This window comes from Protomyctophum bolini (assembly GCF_963924005.1).
Source record: "Protomyctophum bolini genome assembly, chromosome: 18".
Taxonomy (NCBI): Eukaryota; Metazoa; Chordata; class Actinopteri; order Myctophiformes; family Myctophidae; genus Protomyctophum; species Protomyctophum bolini.
In genome coordinates this window covers 19,350,966-19,369,125 of record NC_137879.1, presented here as the reverse complement: position 1 = coordinate 19,369,125, position 18,160 = coordinate 19,350,966, and the positions used below count along the sequence as shown (strand labels likewise).

The following is an 18,160-nucleotide window of genomic DNA, read 5'->3' as shown; positions in this document are numbered from 1 at the left end:
ACGTCCAACCAGGGAAACTCCCCCCTGTCAGGTGTAAAGGAGCAACTCGGACACTCAGGCATGAAGGAAGCATGAGTTCAAGTCCGTTGCTCTCCCCGTGTCCCCCATATATGGGGACTAGGTTGGTGGAGGGTGTGTAGAGCCCAGGATCACATTATTAGATGATTGACACAGGGGTGAAAAATGGGTTACAAAATCGTGAAAAAAAAAAAAAAACATCCCAATGCTCTGTGCCTTAAAACAATGAATTACTTCAATTCAAAATGGCACTTGGTATGAACGCAATGCACATACAGTACACTGATACACACCCAATTACACATGTACACAGACCAACACACAGATGTGTATCTGATATAACACACAACTCACATATCCCCCTTACAGTTCCACAACACACATTTCACACTAATGTGTTGTGGAATTAAGACAATATGTCACGTGGGTATTTTGCTGGAATACTTTATTTGAAGCTTCAATAAAAAAAGTCCAGCCTTTAAATGTTTATAGTACATCATGCCATTTCTTGCCAAAGGACTCACAAGTATAAAAAAAGAAGAAGAAACTAATAAAGAATTTACAAACGATAAATACATTCACTTAGTCTTCAGCTGGCAGGCAGAGATTGCACACAACACAGAGCTTGTCTGAATGGAAAACATTTGTCAAAATCAAAAATCACATTAATCTCACAGCACGTTGCATCTGCGATGTCATACAACAGACTATAAATTAGGCATTAGCATTGCACTTGAATATTATGAGGAAAGGTTTTACAGCAAAGACTTGATCCCAGGATAAGGCTGCCTTTGAGTCAGATAAAGTTATTTTAAAATAATGCCCTTCATGGCCATCTTGTACATCAGATTGTCAGGGCGTCATCAATGAAGTTCAGTCATCGCTGGTACTTCATATGGGCACTTGTTTCACAATGTGTAGCTCTCATTCAAATCAACCTTCATTTTCTGTTTCTCCATGACTGCCTCCAGCTCTGTGGCTCTCCGAGCATCCTGTAAGAAAAAAAAGTAACAATACATGATAAATGTATACATGATAGTGATTTGTGTGTCAATAACAGACCCTGGGAATTTGGGAAGTTTTTGAAATATTCATTACCTCGAGCAGGGCTTTCTGCACTGTGAGCTGACTGTATACTCTGGCGCCCTCATCTGGAAGTACCGCACGTAGCTCTTCCTTGTTGAGGGAGAACAGCTGTGCACCAGTCAGCACTCCCAGACACAACACCGTACTAAAGGACAGAGAGATAGGGAAGGGAATTACATCTTGTATCCTTGTTCGCATACATTACAATCACCCATTATACTAGTTGCAACACAACTTTTTGTTACGAGAAAGATATATAGAAATTATAGAAGACTAAAACTATTATTAAACAGGCGCTCTGTTGGCATAGTCAGTGGTAAAGTCCCTACAAAATAATTGGCTACTCTAAATTTAGGAGAAAACAAATATATATAATAATTAAACAACTCACTTATGAATTATTACTACTAATTAAACAACATATGGAGGACCAATGATAGTGATCGTGCTCTTGTACTTTAGCATACTTTAATAATGGCACTGTAACAATGACTGAGTACTTTGGGATTGAGGGGTGCCTGTTAATCCTGTTAGCTGATTGATTAGACTAGCATCTTGGGTGGATTTCTATTATACTGTGGTTTGTTGATTAGAAATGTAAGGGTGGAGTCTGCAAAGTATATAAGGGAAACAGCTCAGAGTGTAGGCTGCAATGGGGATGAAGTTGGAACTTTGCCTCTCCATTAATTTAAGTTGTTTAAATCTTTGCGTTGTATTTTCTTCATTTTCAATTTGTATTGGCCTGGATCAAATGTAAGAGATTTATTTTCTGCAAGCTCGCCTCCTAATGGTTTTTACTGACTTTGTGCCCCTCCACACACACACACTTTGTGACACAGTGACATTATAACTAGTAAACTCACGGTTCACTAAAGCCCTTCCCTCGGAGCCACTCGGCCACCTCATCCGGCGGGGAGTGGTAGTCCAGGGGCACAGAGGTGTCCGATGAACGAGGGATGATGAGGGACGGCTTGTTCAGATTGGCCTTCCCGTTGGTCAGCCTCTGCAGCAGCTCATCATTCACCTGCATGACTGTGGGAGGTGAGAGAGAGAGAGTCATGTTTATTTCACACACTTATTTTTATTTCAAGTAGGTGAATCCTGATTTAAACGGCACCATACAATGGTGTTGTTCACCAAAAATACACAATCTACATTCTACAAGCTCATCTGGATATGCTATTCTGGAGTATAGATTAAGCATGAATCAGCGATATAAGGTCAGTCAGCCACAGGAGATGCGCAGAGACAGACCATTCCCAAAATATCACAGGTTCCCCTGAACAGCTGACATATGTCCATTAGCAGCTCGTTGTCTCTCTCAAGCATGCACGCACCTGTTCACTCATGGTGAGTTGTCGTGGATGGAGTGACAGCGTCATCTATAAATTTACTTAACCACTTTAATCCCGGCATCCCTATTTTGGGGCTGTCATCAGAGGCACATTCAGAACCCCGCTTGACGATGGTTCTCTGCGACCCACTTTGACAACACCCTGCCTGGGGTTTAGAAGCTGGTACCTTTATCTGTGTCTTCTTGCGCCTGTATGTGTTGGCTGTAGGGAGGTAAGGTGCGAAGCCGCTGCGGGGACGGCGCAAGATGTAAGGCAGCGGGGCTGGGTGGGACCACAGAGAAAGTCTTAGCCAGTGGAGGCGGGGCAGGAGCCTGGGAATGGGGAACAGAGAACAAATAAACATTGGAATGCATGCAGGTATGTAAGCAGGTAGGCCAGCGTATTCCCGCCTCTGTGTGTGTGTGTGTGTGTGTGTGTGTGTGTGCGTGCATTACCTTGGGAGCGTTGTTTGTCACTGGACTCGACTGGTCTATGTGAGCGACAGGCTCCAGGATGTTGAAAGGAACAAAGCCGACCTCATTGAACCTATTTCGACATTTCCACCAGCGCTTGGATGATTCAACCACCTGCCCAGGACAGTGCACTAATTAATATCTCATAATTCTTTAATAAATCATAGCTACTGTGTATACAATTCCCAAATATGCGAGTAGTTTTCCATTGAGCAAAACGCAACACAAACTAAAAATGTATATTGGCTTTGAAAATCTGATATGTGTCAAGCTCACATTGTGCAAATATTGATTCGGGGACACCAAAATCATATTTATTAGAGTAGCCAATTCTTTTTTAGACCCTTTTCCTCCCCAATTTAGTTGTTTTATGCCAATGAATTCCTCCCCACACACATTACTGTTGTCACCGACAAAGCCACCACCTCCATGGTGGTGAGCCGGGACTATACCACTGCGCCACCCTCTGTAGTTGTTAACCTGGTTACTAATCACTGAGCAAGGTGGCATGTCTTCCTGAGATAAAACTATAGCCACAAGGCTAGTAGTTTACTAGTATTGGGTTGAGTTCAAGAATGCACCATGCACATCACTGTGTGCAGGGTTATTACTGTATATTAATTATTTTCACATAATGGCTCAGTGCTATGCCACTTAATTGTATTAGTCTTTTTTTTCTTTTTAATTGCTTTATCTGTGTCTATGCAAATTGCACAGCTTTGAGCTTGGATATCATTACAAATCTCAGGGTTAATCACTTAACCCATTCTGACCGGGCACCCATTTTGGTGTTGGCATCATGTTATGCTTTAGCTATTGAAAAATAGCAGATCTACAAGCTCATATCGCGCCACCGAGTGGCGCGATACGAGCTTGTAGGTCTGCTATTTTTGAAAAATTCGAAGAACGACTGACATTTTTAGAATCTGATCTCAGGTCAGAATGGGTTAATCAGACCAGTGTGTGTCCCGTGGAAACCTCGTATGAATCTGATCTCAGGTCAGAATGGGTTAATCTCTATTTTATATTTGGGTATTCAACAATAGCAGATCTACAAGCTCCCAACGAATCACATTGTGAGCTTGTAGATCTACTATTTTCAAAACATTTTTTGAACATATTCACCAATAATGACATGCCCCAATATAAGGACGACAGGGTTAAAGTGGCTATGCTGCTGTCTAATATTGATAATCCCTTGGCTGAATACTTGGCAATGAACTGTTGCACTTTGTCAGTGGTCAAGGGTTGTGTTTAATGTTGGAACGAACCAAAGCAGATTCCTTGAATGAATCTCATACTTGGTGATGAAAATTCCTTGCATAAACCACAGACTTGGTAATAAAGTGCTTCCCAACATTCCTAAATTCTTGTTCATGGGTTCCCAACCTTTTCCAGTTCAGGGCCCAGTGGTGTTCACGGCCCACAGTCTTGCTTAAACCGGCTGCCATGTTAAGTGGTCAGATGGATTTAAATTCTTATTTTTGACATGTACATTATACTGTATATATTGTTTATATTAATGTCATATTAATAGCATTACAATCTTAGTGTTTTGCCAATTATTTGGGGGCCCACAGGTTGGGAATGGGCGGTCCTAGTTCCTTACCTCTAGTACATCTCCTTGCATCACAGACAGCTCACTGCTGTTCCTGGCTACAAAGTCATAACTGCAGCTATATATTCTCTCTGGCTCTGGTGGCTGTGTATCGCTGTCCCTGTGTTGAAAAGGAAATTAATGAGTTATTTTTTGCTCTCGCACAGTAAAATCCTCAGTGTTCATTTAACTCGGGGACTTTGCACAACAAGGGTAAACTATGACAGGTGAGTGATTTGTATTTGCAGAGGTGACCTACGTTTCTTCGGGTGTGGCAGGCGATTCGACTGACTGAGAAGATATTTGCTGTTATGAAAGAGAGAAAAAAGGGCTATATGAGCAGTAGACAGACATACTAAACGAGTTAAAGAAAGACACACACTCACACACACACCTGTTTTTACACACGGTGGTATAATGTGCCTATACTGTATGCAGGTATTCCATACCTCCTGTTTTACGAGGAAGGCCTCATGTTTGTGTTGTGACTCGACCGGATCCTCCCAAACCTGCCCGTCTGCCTTGGAAGCTTCTGGCTTCCAGCCATCCAGAAATACTGGTGTGTACGGCGCTACAGGCCCGTGTAGCTGAGAGCTGAGAAAGAATGGAGAGTCAGCATTGGCCTTATATCAGTTTACAGTGTAACCAAAAGCAACTGGGTTAAAGTAGGTGCAGCTATTGTCAATTATAGCGATTTAAGGACAACATTAACAATGAAGAACTGCTATGTATGAATGTCAACCCTTGTTTTGTGTCAACTTCAGTGTCTGTGTGTGCTGAAGTTTTGGTTTGAAGCTGGATCAGTATTCTCCACAGTGTCAGAGATAAATATTGACTCATGTCATGTCAATTCGACCTCCAAAGGGCAGTTGGGCAGATATCGTTCATATCCAAGCAGCTTAGCCTAGCTTAACTTTCATTCATGATTAAGTGAATGTATGAAATGCGCTATATGCATAACATTTAATTTGGATTGTCATGATCCCTTGTCATTATTGGCATCCGAAGATGATTGTTGGTACTGACCGAGGGAGAGTCCAGTTGGGACCGAGAGACGTCCAGAGCTGCCTCTCCTCCTCGGTGAGGGTGTCTTGCAGCAGCGAAACAGCAGAGTTGGTGAGGGCAGGGCTGGATATAGAAGCCCCCAGAGCCGGTCCTCCTGTCGTTTTCACCATCTGCACACGCACAGATAACACAAGATCATCAGTATCATCATAACTTGATGGATTAGGTCAAGAAGGACTCCTTCAGCCACACTACAATTTAGGTGGCTCAATCTATGGCATTTTATGTCGGAGTAAAGTATTTTGTTAAGTGTGTTAGAGGTAGAATACACAGATTCTGAATCAGAGTTTTTTCAGTGCCTTTTAGGGTGAGATCTTAAGATACAGAACACATTGAGAAGTTTAATGTCATGTCATCCTCCTGATACATTGATTGACTTTTTCTATTTTGCATGCGTCTATGGAGTTAACATTACTCTATTAGACCCCCCAGGTGTGGTTATAATATTCAAATATCCCTGTCTATTTTTGGTTTCTTCCTGAAAGCCTTTGTCAAAAAGCCCAATCGAAATAACACCATTTTAGTGACATCACAACCCTAACCCCTCCCACATTATCATACAACAGCAGCTGTGGGCGAGGCTTAAGTTCAGGTGGGTGGTGCTATGAACTGGTGGGTGTGGCCACATAAAAACATAATTTTAACACTTTCTGTACACTTTTTTGAAATAAATCTTCCTCCTAGTATAATCATAGTACTTGATGATTATGTTTTAGGGGGGGGGGATCACGGCACTCCATCTTTAAGATATTCACTCCCTGTGTAATTTATTCTTATCAGTTGATAAGATAATTGAATATAATTTCCTCACTTGCGTTTCCATTGTTAAAGGACCACTTCACCACTTTTCAACCTATCTTCATATAATAGGTCCTCACTAATAATCATGAAAAAATGCCGCAATTTTTTTCTACTCGGTCTGTGTCTCATAGGAGGGCTGTGGGCAGTTCAGAAACCGTCTTCCAGTGACATCATCGATGGGGAATACAAGCTAATAGAAACTGCAGGCTTTCTAGTCCTGAAAAGTTGCAATGCGAAAATGGAAGCCATCGTTCTCACGATAATGAAAATCTAAATATTTTTGTAAAGAAATCTTGTTTAAATAAATATCTGCCTAATGATGATGTCACTGGAAGACGGTTTCTAAACTGCCCACAGCCCTCCTATGAGACACAGACTGAGTAGAAAAAAATCGTGCCATTTTATCATGATTATTAGTGAGGACCTATTATATGAAGATAGGTTGAAAAGTGGTGAAGTGGTCCTTTAACCTTTGACTGAAGGGACAATAAGGGTTTTAATTAAATTGTGTACCAACTCCCAATTTCCTAATGTTAGTGACAGTTTAATGCAATGTCATGACATTTGACGGTATTGCTCTAAAAATAATTTAACATCACCCTGACTAATTTGGTTAAACGTCCAACACTGTTAAAGCATTGTATTACTTAAAATCAAAAAGTTGCTTGGTATGAATGAACACAAGGCACAGACATACTGTATGGGCACACCCAATCGTTTGTAGATCGGCCTCTGAATGTTAAATCCTAACCTAAACACAATCTGAACATTTTCCTAAATTCTAAGCCCAACTATAAATTCTTTAACCATCAAACAACCATTTCTCCAGGTAATTGTGTGTCAAATTCTACTATACTTCTGGGCACACACACACACACACACACACACACACACACACACACACACACACACACACACACACACACACACACACACACACACACACACAGAGAGAGATAACCAGCTTCTCACACCTCTCTTGGTCTCTCCCTCTTTCCATACAGGTGTGTCACAACACAAACATTTCACACGCCCTGTTTTCAGGTTTAACATTGATTTCTATGAACTGAAATATCTTTGGAGAAGAACAAGTCAAATCAAACAGCACAGGTGGAACTTGCTGGACCTACCTGATATCTATTTTAATTTTTCTAAATATATTGAAATATGTTATTATACTGGACCCCTAATCTCAGTTCCTTTTCATATAACATGACGTACTGCACATCATCATGATTAAGGGTACTATGTATTATGTTAAATGTATACATTGGTAATAACTATAATAACAATACTGTTATCATAGTAGAAGTACAGCTCAATCTGGGAAGCAAATACCTTTGAGGTTTAGGGTTAGGTATTAACTGCATATACTGTACGTGAATATACAAATAAGAAACTGTACTCTACAGCAGTACTGTAAACAAACCAAAAGTAAATGCTATATATTAATCATGTCATTGGCGTTTGATTTCAGGCTATCGCAATGGGACCTGCCTTGTGTAAATATTGAATAGCCCTCATAGTTTCTGCTAACATGACTTGAAGAGGCGTGTGCAGCCTCTTCTATGGAAGTATTACGCAGTCCCTTGACTGGCTGTGGACCTATTTTGGCACAATATAGGTCCAGTGTGTGATTAATGCATTATAACTCCATACACAATAAGATACCATGGCATTTCCCAAATTTTGATACTGTACCTCTACCGTTATCTTTTATTTATGTCCTCTTGCATAGGATTTCAGTTTTTGTTTTGTTTTTTCTTTTCTGCTTTCCTTTATTGATAGTATATAGTTGTCACTTGCAGCAAAGGTCGTCAAACGCATGACGCACTGTCAGGCTGCATTAGAGCCTATACAGTGTGGTATGCGCCTGGACCGCTCACATAGGATTTTGATGACATCATGGTAGGCAATAAATATTATGTATTGCTCTAATTAGGTGGTGATCTCTGTCAGTATAACTCTGTCACAGTCTCACCGCGGACCGGCCAGTAAAGAATGGGCGTAAAGGTTATGACTGACTCACCATATCCAGGGGTATGAACACATGGTGCACAAGGTCCTCAGATGAAGGGTTGGCAATTGCAGACTTCAGACGAGCCTAGACAGACGCAGAGAGACATTAACAACACAGTTATAGACAACAGCCTGTCCCGACAAATTAGTGTGAGGTCAGGGTTAGGCACCGTCTTTTGTGAGCTAAAGGTTAGGGTTAGGTTTTTAAGGACTGAACTTCCCCTGTAAGATGCAACATTAAATAAGGAGTCAACGGCCCACCTAAATAAGGCATGAAACCGAGGAAGCCGGCACTCCTGTACACGCAATCGAATAGGACCGCCAGGCAAGGACGCCAGGGTTAGTGAGGTTAAGGTTAGGGTCACAGCCCTAGTTTTAAAAAGAACAAGAAAGAACTGTTGACATGGTAATGACTAATGAGTACTGGCCAATCAGAGCCAGTACCATGTCTTCACTGAATCATGGTGTATAAAGGAATAAAACCTTTCAAACAACTGCAAATTGTTGGAATGACAAAAATCTATTCAAAATTCGGTGAGGGAGATTACTGAATAGCCTATCGTCCTTTTGCAAATGACTTGCAAAGAGATAGGCCTACACAGAACATTTTCATGCTCAGCAATATCCACACAATGTAAAATATGAGGTGGTTAAAAACTCACCAATAGGCTGAAGCAATATCTGAATTTCTGGAAAACATCAATGAATTCCTCTTCTGGTGGAGGACGGGCCTTTGCAGTGAGCAGGTCCTCTGTTAAAATGGAACAGTGACACAGAAAAACAGATGAAGCAAAGTAAATCCATTCAGTACATAGAAAATACATCTTCTGTAATGTATTCTCATGCTTTGGTACAGTAAATGACAGTTTCCACTTGAACTGGCAGCATAGACTGTAGGCTGGCAGTCTAATTCTTCCACGAGACGCCGGCAGTGTCCAATAACTTGCCATGGAGGACCATAGGCAAGTTTCCTTTGCAAGAAAACACTACAGTAGTTGATTTCTACAAGACTATAGAGAACCTATACTCTTGGACCCCATGTGGCAAATGACTAGAAGGAGCCACTGCAGTAAAATATACAAATACAGCATTGTGGTTATGCAACCACCAACCAGTTGCACTTGACATCGGTGTCTGTCCAGACATTATGTAATGAAGACTTTGAAGAAAGTGCTAGTGTTTTGTGAGCATTGTCACATTGACCTTGACCTTTGTCACCTACTTCTAATCAGTTCATCCTAAGTTCATGTGGACATTTAATTAAATTCTCCAAGGTGCACATGAGATATCATGTGCTCCAGCCATGGCTCCATACCTCCAGCCATGGCTGTCCAAACAAACTTTATATGGACTCTCACTCTCTTTCGCTGCCCATTGCTTACCTTCAGCGCTTTGCTTTTTGCTTTTCTTTTTGCTTTTTTTCTTCCTCTGGCTGAGTACAGTGGCAGCTTCGGCAGTCTGCTGCAGTTTTGCCATGAAGCTCTCGATGTCCTCGAAACAGTGGTTAAGGATCCCCTGAGGAACATAGAGACAGGAACCAGTTAGTCACCCTTATGAATTACACCCAGAGAACCTAAAAATCGGTTGTCTGTCAAAGACGAGGAGACATACCACTTCTCTCTCTGCGCGCAGGAAGGAGATATCTGATCCTCCGTTCACGCCGTTTGCTGTGGAGGAGAGAAGATTCAGTTCATCCATTTTCGTTCATTGGAGGACCTGGTATTTCCCGCATGTGGAATGCCTGCCACCCCCTCTGCCCCTGTACACACACATATACCCCCTACCCCCACCCTAAACACACAATGTAATCTCTGTGCTCCGGGGAACCTTTTACCTTAAATACCTCTCTGTGCTTCACTTCCCCTCCCTGTCCCCTTTTCCTACCATCTCATCCTCTTTTCTTCACTGTCCTTTCCCTGTCTTTCAAGCCCACTTGAAAACAAAGAAGCATTTTGTTTTATTGTCATTAACCACATGAATCCTAGCATCCCTATTCTTCTGGACATATATAATAGGCAAACATTTGTCAAAAATTGGCAAACATTTGGCAAGTAAATCTCCTTACCTCTGGGTCCGGGATAAGGCGGAGGGTTGGCAGGCGGTGGGTTGGGGGCATGTGGCAAGGGGGGGTTTGGAATTCCGTAGGCGTCAATCATGGTTTCTGTATTCTGGGGAAGCCTGAAAGAAGGAGAGGAGAGATTGGCATACTCCCAGTAAACCCACCTACAACACAAGCATGGGTCTGACATTCAATGAATAAAGTGGAGGGGATGAGCTCAACTGAAGGGGCGAAACCAAATATCACGATATATTATATTATCATAACAGACAATATCTTCTCATTTCACAAAAAATGATATCAATATATTGGCCAGCCCTATACCTCCAGTTGTCTTTTGACTGTTGCTAACAACAACTGTTCACTCAATGCCAGCATGGGAAACACCCATCAGAACAAGATGTTTGCCTATCCCATTTGGTTGGCAAGATCAAAATCCTTTTTGAGATGAATGGAAAATCCTGAAAGAATGAACCAATAAGGGTGCATTTTAACACTCTCCCATAGTTTTAACACTCAGTGTAGGTGACTTCATAACTGGATGACAATGATCACTGACACAGATTCCTCAAGGTAATCCACTGTTTATGAAAATGATGTGGCGACTCTTTAATGTGAAGCCCACACAGCCCTCATTTTGTGCCAACCCACAGTAAACAATGTGGGGGAAAAACAACTTACTCAGAACTAAAATGTTACATAAAACAAGAGTTAAGGTGCTGTAAGTTATTTGTTTTGTTTTGTTAAATGAAGTGTTATAAAAATCTATATAACACCAGTTTCATCCAATCAGGAGAGAGAATTGGATACAAGTGAAATTGGAAGTAGCCTATTGAAAGAAAGAAAGCATGGATTACTTTGTTTAAATTCTGTTAAATCTGTTACATTCATGGACTTTGTTCACCTGTTCGAGGTAAATGTATAATGATCATCAATAGAGTAGAAAGGCAGATTTCTCCCATTGTGTATATTTGTATGTATAGGGGCCTATCGTTTTGTATTGTCCTAGTCTTTTCTTTTTACAATTTAGGCATTTAACAGACGCTCTTAACCCAAGAACAAAAAACATGGTAATTCATCAAATACATAAGAATAGTCATCATGAATAATACGTAAACTAACAGTGGATTATCTATGCATGAATAACTATGCATATATACTATATAGTGCTATGTCTACATAAAATGATATCTAAGTTACATAAGTGAGCCTTTGCATGCCTGTAAGGTCGTCGGGGCTAGGGCTAGGATGGAGTCTGAAGAGCTTTTTTCATGTATGTTTGTTTAAAATTCAATAAAAAGTGAATTGAAAAACAAAAAAGCAAGAAAACAACATTGGAGTTGAAACTCTATCAAATTGAAAATTGATCAATTCTCGAATCTCGATCCTAGTTGGATGAAATTTGTAACCCAGCTGAAATTGTATTTTCTGTTTACTAAAGAGTTGGAGAGACGGGATGGCCCCTGTTACTGAACAAACACATTATATAATAACATTAACCTGATGAAGATGTATTGACATTGAAACGTTGTCATGTTATTTGCCTGCTGTGGGAAAATACAAAAGGCTTTGGTTGTCAGGTCCTTCTTTCTTCTATTCTACATGATACAATGATCAGAATATAGAGCTTTAACTTTTTAACAACAGTTTAAACCAAAAAATATCCCTTACAGCACCTTTAACACAAATTCTCCTTTAGATATAACCAATGGCTATGGAAAGCAAACAATGGAAATACCAGAGGCAAGGACAACACTTTGGCTGACGTTGGTATGTTTGCCTTTCCTTACACACCTGCACGAGCAACAAGTCCGTCAAAGTAGTACTAATTCAACACAACGCAGCAACATTGAATTGGTACCCTACAGTACAGTCATATCCACAAGCAACTCATAGCACTTTCTCTTACCTACAGTTTGTCCTTTGCGTGTCCTTTGTACGAATGCCTCAATATTCCGCCCAGGTATGAACTTAATGCACTGCTGTCAAGATAACCCTCTCTCTCTCTCTGTGTCCACCTCTCTCTATAGGTCTCTCTCTCCCTGTCACAATGGACTTGTTCTCTGTCACACCTTCTTAAGTTATGTAGAAAACCAGAAAAACTGGTCTCTCCTCTTGCTTTTCTGTCTCTCTCAGCTGCTCTCCCCTCCCTCCCTCCCTCTCTGTCAGACAGGTGGGTGAATGAATAGCGTCACCATGATTTTGATTTGGTCTGTTTGTTTATTTGATAATTTCTGTCTATTCATTTACACTGTAGATTAATGACAGACAGACAGACAGACAGACAGACAGACAGACAGACAGACAGACAGACAGACAGACAGACACTGTTGATTATACAATAGAGACCTATCTGTGGACTAATATTTCTTCCTCTCACTTCCTCTTTGTTTTTGTCAGACGTTTGTGCATAGACATTCTCACACTCTCTCACACACACACACACACACACACACACACACACACACACACACACACACACACACACACACACACACACACACACACACACACACACACACACACACACACACACACACACACACACACACACACGCACACTTCAATGGCTGAGTAGACCATGAGTAGCCATGACCATGACGTTCACTGTACCTGAGGGCCTTAGGGTGCTGCTGGCTCCTGTTGGAGGACGAGGCCAAAACTGCACCTGTGATGTCATCGCGAATCTGCTCCGCCTGCAGAGTGGTGTGAAGTCGCGTAAAGTGGCATGGCATGTAAAACCTGAACCTATCCTGGCAGTTCATTGAGAGCACGTGCTGTGTCACACGGTATCATGGCTCTATAATTATGTGTGGTGAATAGGGGACACAAGTGAAACCAATTTACTTGAGCCATTTAATAGTTTTCAGGTGAACCAATGAATTACGGTAAGTTAATTTAGTGGGGAAAAAGAGCCCCCTCGGCCGGGCGCTGCACAATTTGAAAACAGAAAATAAAATAAACAAATAGGGGTATTTTGGTTTAATTTTAGGGAACCCATCCCCCAAAATAAACAGACAGACAGAGGCTAGTCGCTGTGCAAGCCTGCCGCTTTAAACTGGATCAGGCTTCCCACAACACCGCAGGCATTGTCTGCAGTGCAGACAGCAGAGCAGAAGCTTTTTTTGTGCCAATATGTGACAAACGTAATGGCCTGGGATGAGGACTCCTGCATATTATGCTTTGAATTTCTGCTCATTAGTCTGTCTGTTTTTGATCAGCATGTATGAGGCCTTCGACCATCATCTTTTGGAAAATACAAAACATTATCTAAAGAATATCAGCAAAACTAGGGTGTATTGCACACCCTAGCCCAAATGGTAAATCCGGACCTGGATATCGGCCAAAATGTCAAAATCGTGCCTCTTGAATCCAGCTCTTCCGCATGGGAAACTAAACGGCTACTTTTCAGGGGAAGGAGAATCCCTTCTGGCCAAGAGACATACAGCAATATGCTTGTGGGGTACACAGGAAGGGCCACTCTGCCACATTACAACTCTGTATTATCAGGCTGTAGAATATCAGCTATAGTCAGTGTGACAGCCTATTGATTCTCATACTCTTGTACTCTCTAAACATGACAGATACGATAGTCATGACCAATGGCCAAATTGAAATTAATTGATCATTTTAACCATTCATCTCCAGACCCATATTGTATCAGACTCCATGAGATAAATGGCTGTTCGTCAGATATGCTCACCTTTACAGTCTCACAGCTGAAGAAGTGAATGTCTGGTTTCTTCTGGTCTGCACTTTGGCACACCAGCAGAAGTAGAGATGGGAACCGTTTCTCTTTGTGGAGCGCGTCACAGCGATGGATAGATTTGAAAGAATAGTTCTCCAGCTCATCCTGTATGAATAGATAGATATTGATTATAATATGAATGATGAGCACTGAGCAGCAACAACAATAATCATGATAATAATCACCACTGTCTAATTTTATTTATATCGTACTCAACCTTCAGTGCTGTTATATAAGCTGACTAGAATGCTCTACCTAAAAATTCAGATGATTTATTAATTGACTTTTTCCTACATTTATCTTAACCATATTTAATGATTCTCTGTTTCCTCTACAGTATGTAACCTCAAGTCCGGTTTATTTCTTGAGCCATGACCCAAGAATGTGATATCCCTGATCTACTGGTGTGTGTGTATATACTGTATATAACGCACGCACGCACACACACACGCACACAGTGTGCATAGCATGAGAAAATTTGCGTGGCTTCAAGCTGTCAAGACAATATCCCATGATTGAATACCTTTGTGAAACCCACACTGACATTTAGCGACACACTGAGCAATTTGACCAGGCTTCTGTAAATTGCATCCAGCAAGTGTTCAATTCACTACTGCTCAATTGGCAGTAGTGCTGTTTACTTGTTTTTCAACTAATGGTTTATATTAAGTCCAAACCGACAAAATAATTGAGAAGCAGGCAAGCAGCAATCCAACACTTAAGAGTCTTTTGTGTTTTTGTATTGTGATTCAGTCTTCAGATAGGTGCAGTAAAGAGAGGAACCTCAACGTGTTATTTCTATCTGTTATATCTGCCCCAGCTCCTGCCTTCCAGTGACCCCTGATACTCTTAGCTGAGTGTCCTGCTTGGGGTCCAGAGTGTTATTTCAATATCAACATGGGCCTGACCTGGCTCTGTGTGTCTCGAAGTCGAATGGCCTCTCGTCCAACCTCCAGGATCATCTGCTGGCTCCATATCTTGTTATTCTGAGCCATGACAGAGATACGGGCCTGTGCTTCCTCCACACTCTGCACCTCTCCATTCTGGAGGGAGAAGGTCACCAGGTGCTGCATTGGGGTTAGACAGAGAGAAGATAAAAGTAAAGAACAGTGAATATACAGTAAATACTATAACAGGCTTCCCTGTCTTTATACATTTTTCACCATTTTTTCAACACTTCTCTGTGTTTTTTTATTGGTCACACACACTACAGACCAAGCCTGTCTAGAAGGATGTTCCTCTTCTGTGCCACGGTGTAAAAACAAATAGGTTCGTTTGTGCAAATATTATATCTTCCTTTATTTTAACATATAAATGGCAGCACTTACATTGACAACATATTGTGACATGTTGATCATCCTTTGTGTTCCCAGCCTACTGCTTGGATACTGCTTGAATGTTTCCTGCTTATCCTAAAAACACAGGACAGGGAGGGGAGAGAAGGGTGAAGGCAGGGATGCTGCAAGTAAGAATCAATTATTTGTATAATTCTTTTCAGGTGGAATTACAGTGGGTGTTCCAGACAGTCATACATGTAAAAGTTAATTTGTTATTGACAGCCATTTGAAATGAGTCATCTGAAGGCAGCCTTCCACACTAAAGGATCAAATGAGCAAGTTCAAAAAAATGGTGTTGTGTAACTGTGAATTGAATGGGAGTTTGTTTGCGACTGATTGCTGCTTTTGTATGTATTATCCTAAGTGTTTCAGCTAGGGGTGGAAAGTAACAAAGTACAAGAATGCTTGGAACAGTAATTAGTTACTCTACTAATTATTACTGTTGCTTACTTTAAGTTACTATAATATAGTCAGTAAGTTTGCTTTGAACCTCTTTGCTCTCATAATAACGGTTTTTCTCGGGATGACAAGATTGTCACCACTTTCAAGAGCACCACCAAATTGTTGTGTGTTGCTAAGTTGCTAAGACATACCAGTAAGACACCCTGAGGGCGAGAATTTCGCGAGAACGATATTCTAATACTCTTTGATTTCCTCTGAATTACAGTACTTTGACTTATCCAGTACTACTAGAGTAAAAACATCCGAGAATAAGGATGTGAATGAGGATGTTTTTAATAATGGGAAACTACTAGAGTCATGACTCTGAGGAAGATCACAAGATCGAAACGTCAGTCATTACTATTTATACTAGTACCTGAATAAAAACTGAATAAAAACTGTCCAGCATCTTCTCCTTCTTCTGCAACTAATTGTCCCTGTTCCTGTGATAGGCTTTAGGCGTATTAGTAGATTCCCTTTGTTAGAATCTCCTTGCCCCACTCTCTTTCTCTGTTTCTTATTCAGTAAAAGCCGACATACTGTGAATGACCAGCCCAACCAGTCTGACAACAATTCTGTCAGTCTCTCAGTGGTCATTTCTTAGAATGTTTCAAACCAAACAAGAGTATTACCCAAATGACTTCATGACCGTTTTCCCTGCTAATCTCTTTGGCATGCCACTCACCTTATCCCAGTGACAACAGCACATTTCTTTAATATATACTGTCTGTCTGAGGAGCATCCACAAAGGAAAGGCCACATATTTCAAAACATGTGAACCAATTTTGAGTGTGCTCTTGCCACTAGATGTTAAAGACTTGTCTTGTTCATAATACATGAGAATGCATAATCCCAATAATAACACGACCACTGCAGCAATTAAGACAGCACATTTTTAGGGACTTTTTTACGGATTTTCTCAGGGTGGCTGATACATTACACAGGCACTCTCATATACACACTGATACATATTACCAACTTTTACATAAAGAAATAATTTTTGAGATCAACTTACCGGTTACTTGGCCCCAAATATCAACAGTCTTATGTCAGTGAGTGCGAGTGCCTAAGTTAACGGGGTTGACTCTATCTTCATACCTGTCTTTCTTCTCCAGCTATTAAAACATTTGTCAAAGTGGAGGTGTGTCACCGTGTTCAGCCCTGCCCAGTCTACTCCACCTTAGAGATAAAAATATAATCTCTCTCTCTCTCTCCCCCCCTTTCTCACTCTCACGCACACGCGCACACACACACACACACACACACACACACACCCTTCAATTTTAACTTCTCTTTTGTTTACACTGGCAGCCAAATCTAGCCTGGGTCTACTCTAGCCTGAATCAAATCTGTGCCACATCCAGATTGAAATCTGATTTGTTTAAATAAGTCTAAATGCAGACAGGTCACAAACTTGAGTCAAATCAGGTGGTTTCAAATCTGATTTGAAGAGATCAGTCTGAATGCAACAACTACAACCTGATCTAAATCAGATTCCATTTGACTTGTATGTGACTTGTTTATTCCATGTTTGTGTTTAGACTGTGGCACAGATCTGATTCAGGCTGGATTTCGCACAGATATCACTGTCGGCGTGAGGTCGGCGGAAAAAAACTGGGGCGAGATCTATGGGCGAGATGGATTGGGGCGACCGTACCGCCTAATGTGATATCGGCGACATCTAACAGTGCAGACCAGACCTTGGGCATCTACAAGCCACATCCACAAGGTGTCGTTAAAGCTGCAATACGGAATTATTTGAATGAATGAATAACACATTAAACCAAACTGTATCACTGGAAGTGGTCTTCCATTGAGAAATTATAGGACCCATTTGTCGGGTACTGGGTAGACCAAATATCGTCACCAACTGCTTGGCTGTGTGGCCCGTGTGAAGTTCCACGGCCTGAAGCTCATAGACATAGGCCCATAGGGATAACTAGGAGTAGTAGTAGCCTAGCCTATCCCCAGAGGCACTGTCAGGTCAGGGATTATGTGTGAGGTACAGTTTAGCGTTCGAATGGTCCTATACTTACAGTATATGTTACGTAGGACTGGAGGCATCAGGCCTGCATACACGGTTATTTAGGCGTGTGAAGATCAAATTTCAAAATATTCACCGATAGGATGTAGAAGACGGTGGAACTCAGAGGCGGAGTCAGGTGAAATAGCTTCACAGACA

General features: G+C 41.3%; 1 protein-coding gene across 1 annotated transcript; it reads right to left on the bottom strand.

Moving 5' to 3' along the window:
• Positions 1 to 452: 452 nt before the first annotated feature.
• eps8l1b (EPS8 signaling adaptor L1b) lies at positions 453 to 17,060 on the bottom strand. Its single transcript, XM_080789830.1, has 19 exons — positions 16,994 to 17,060; positions 15,529 to 15,612; positions 15,109 to 15,267; positions 14,156 to 14,305; positions 13,066 to 13,148; positions 10,459 to 10,571; positions 10,005 to 10,060; positions 9,776 to 9,908; positions 9,056 to 9,144; positions 8,404 to 8,478; positions 5,535 to 5,683; positions 4,958 to 5,102; positions 4,768 to 4,814; positions 4,521 to 4,629; positions 2,894 to 3,025; positions 2,626 to 2,770; positions 1,968 to 2,136; positions 1,117 to 1,249; positions 453 to 1,010 (listed from the first exon to the last, which is right to left on the bottom strand). The coding sequence occupies exons 2-19, from the start codon at positions 15,556 to 15,558 to the stop codon at positions 927 to 929; spliced, it is 2,001 nt and encodes a 666-aa protein (XP_080645956.1). The 5' UTR covers positions 15,559 to 15,612; positions 16,994 to 17,060; the 3' UTR covers positions 453 to 926.
• Positions 17,061 to 18,160: the final 1,100 nt, after the last annotated feature.

Coding starts and splice junctions, on each gene's coding strand:
- eps8l1b (XM_080789830.1), bottom strand. CDS start 15,558: ATGATCAACATGTCACAATATGTTGTCAAT. Junction 4,815..4,957: donor CCTTCCTCGTAAAACAGGAG/GTATGGAATACC, acceptor CTTTCATAACAG/CAAATATCTTCTCAGTCAGT. Junction 4,630..4,767: donor CCTGCCACACCCGAAGAAAC/GTAGGTCACCTC, acceptor TTTTCAACACAG/GGACAGCGATACACAGCCAC.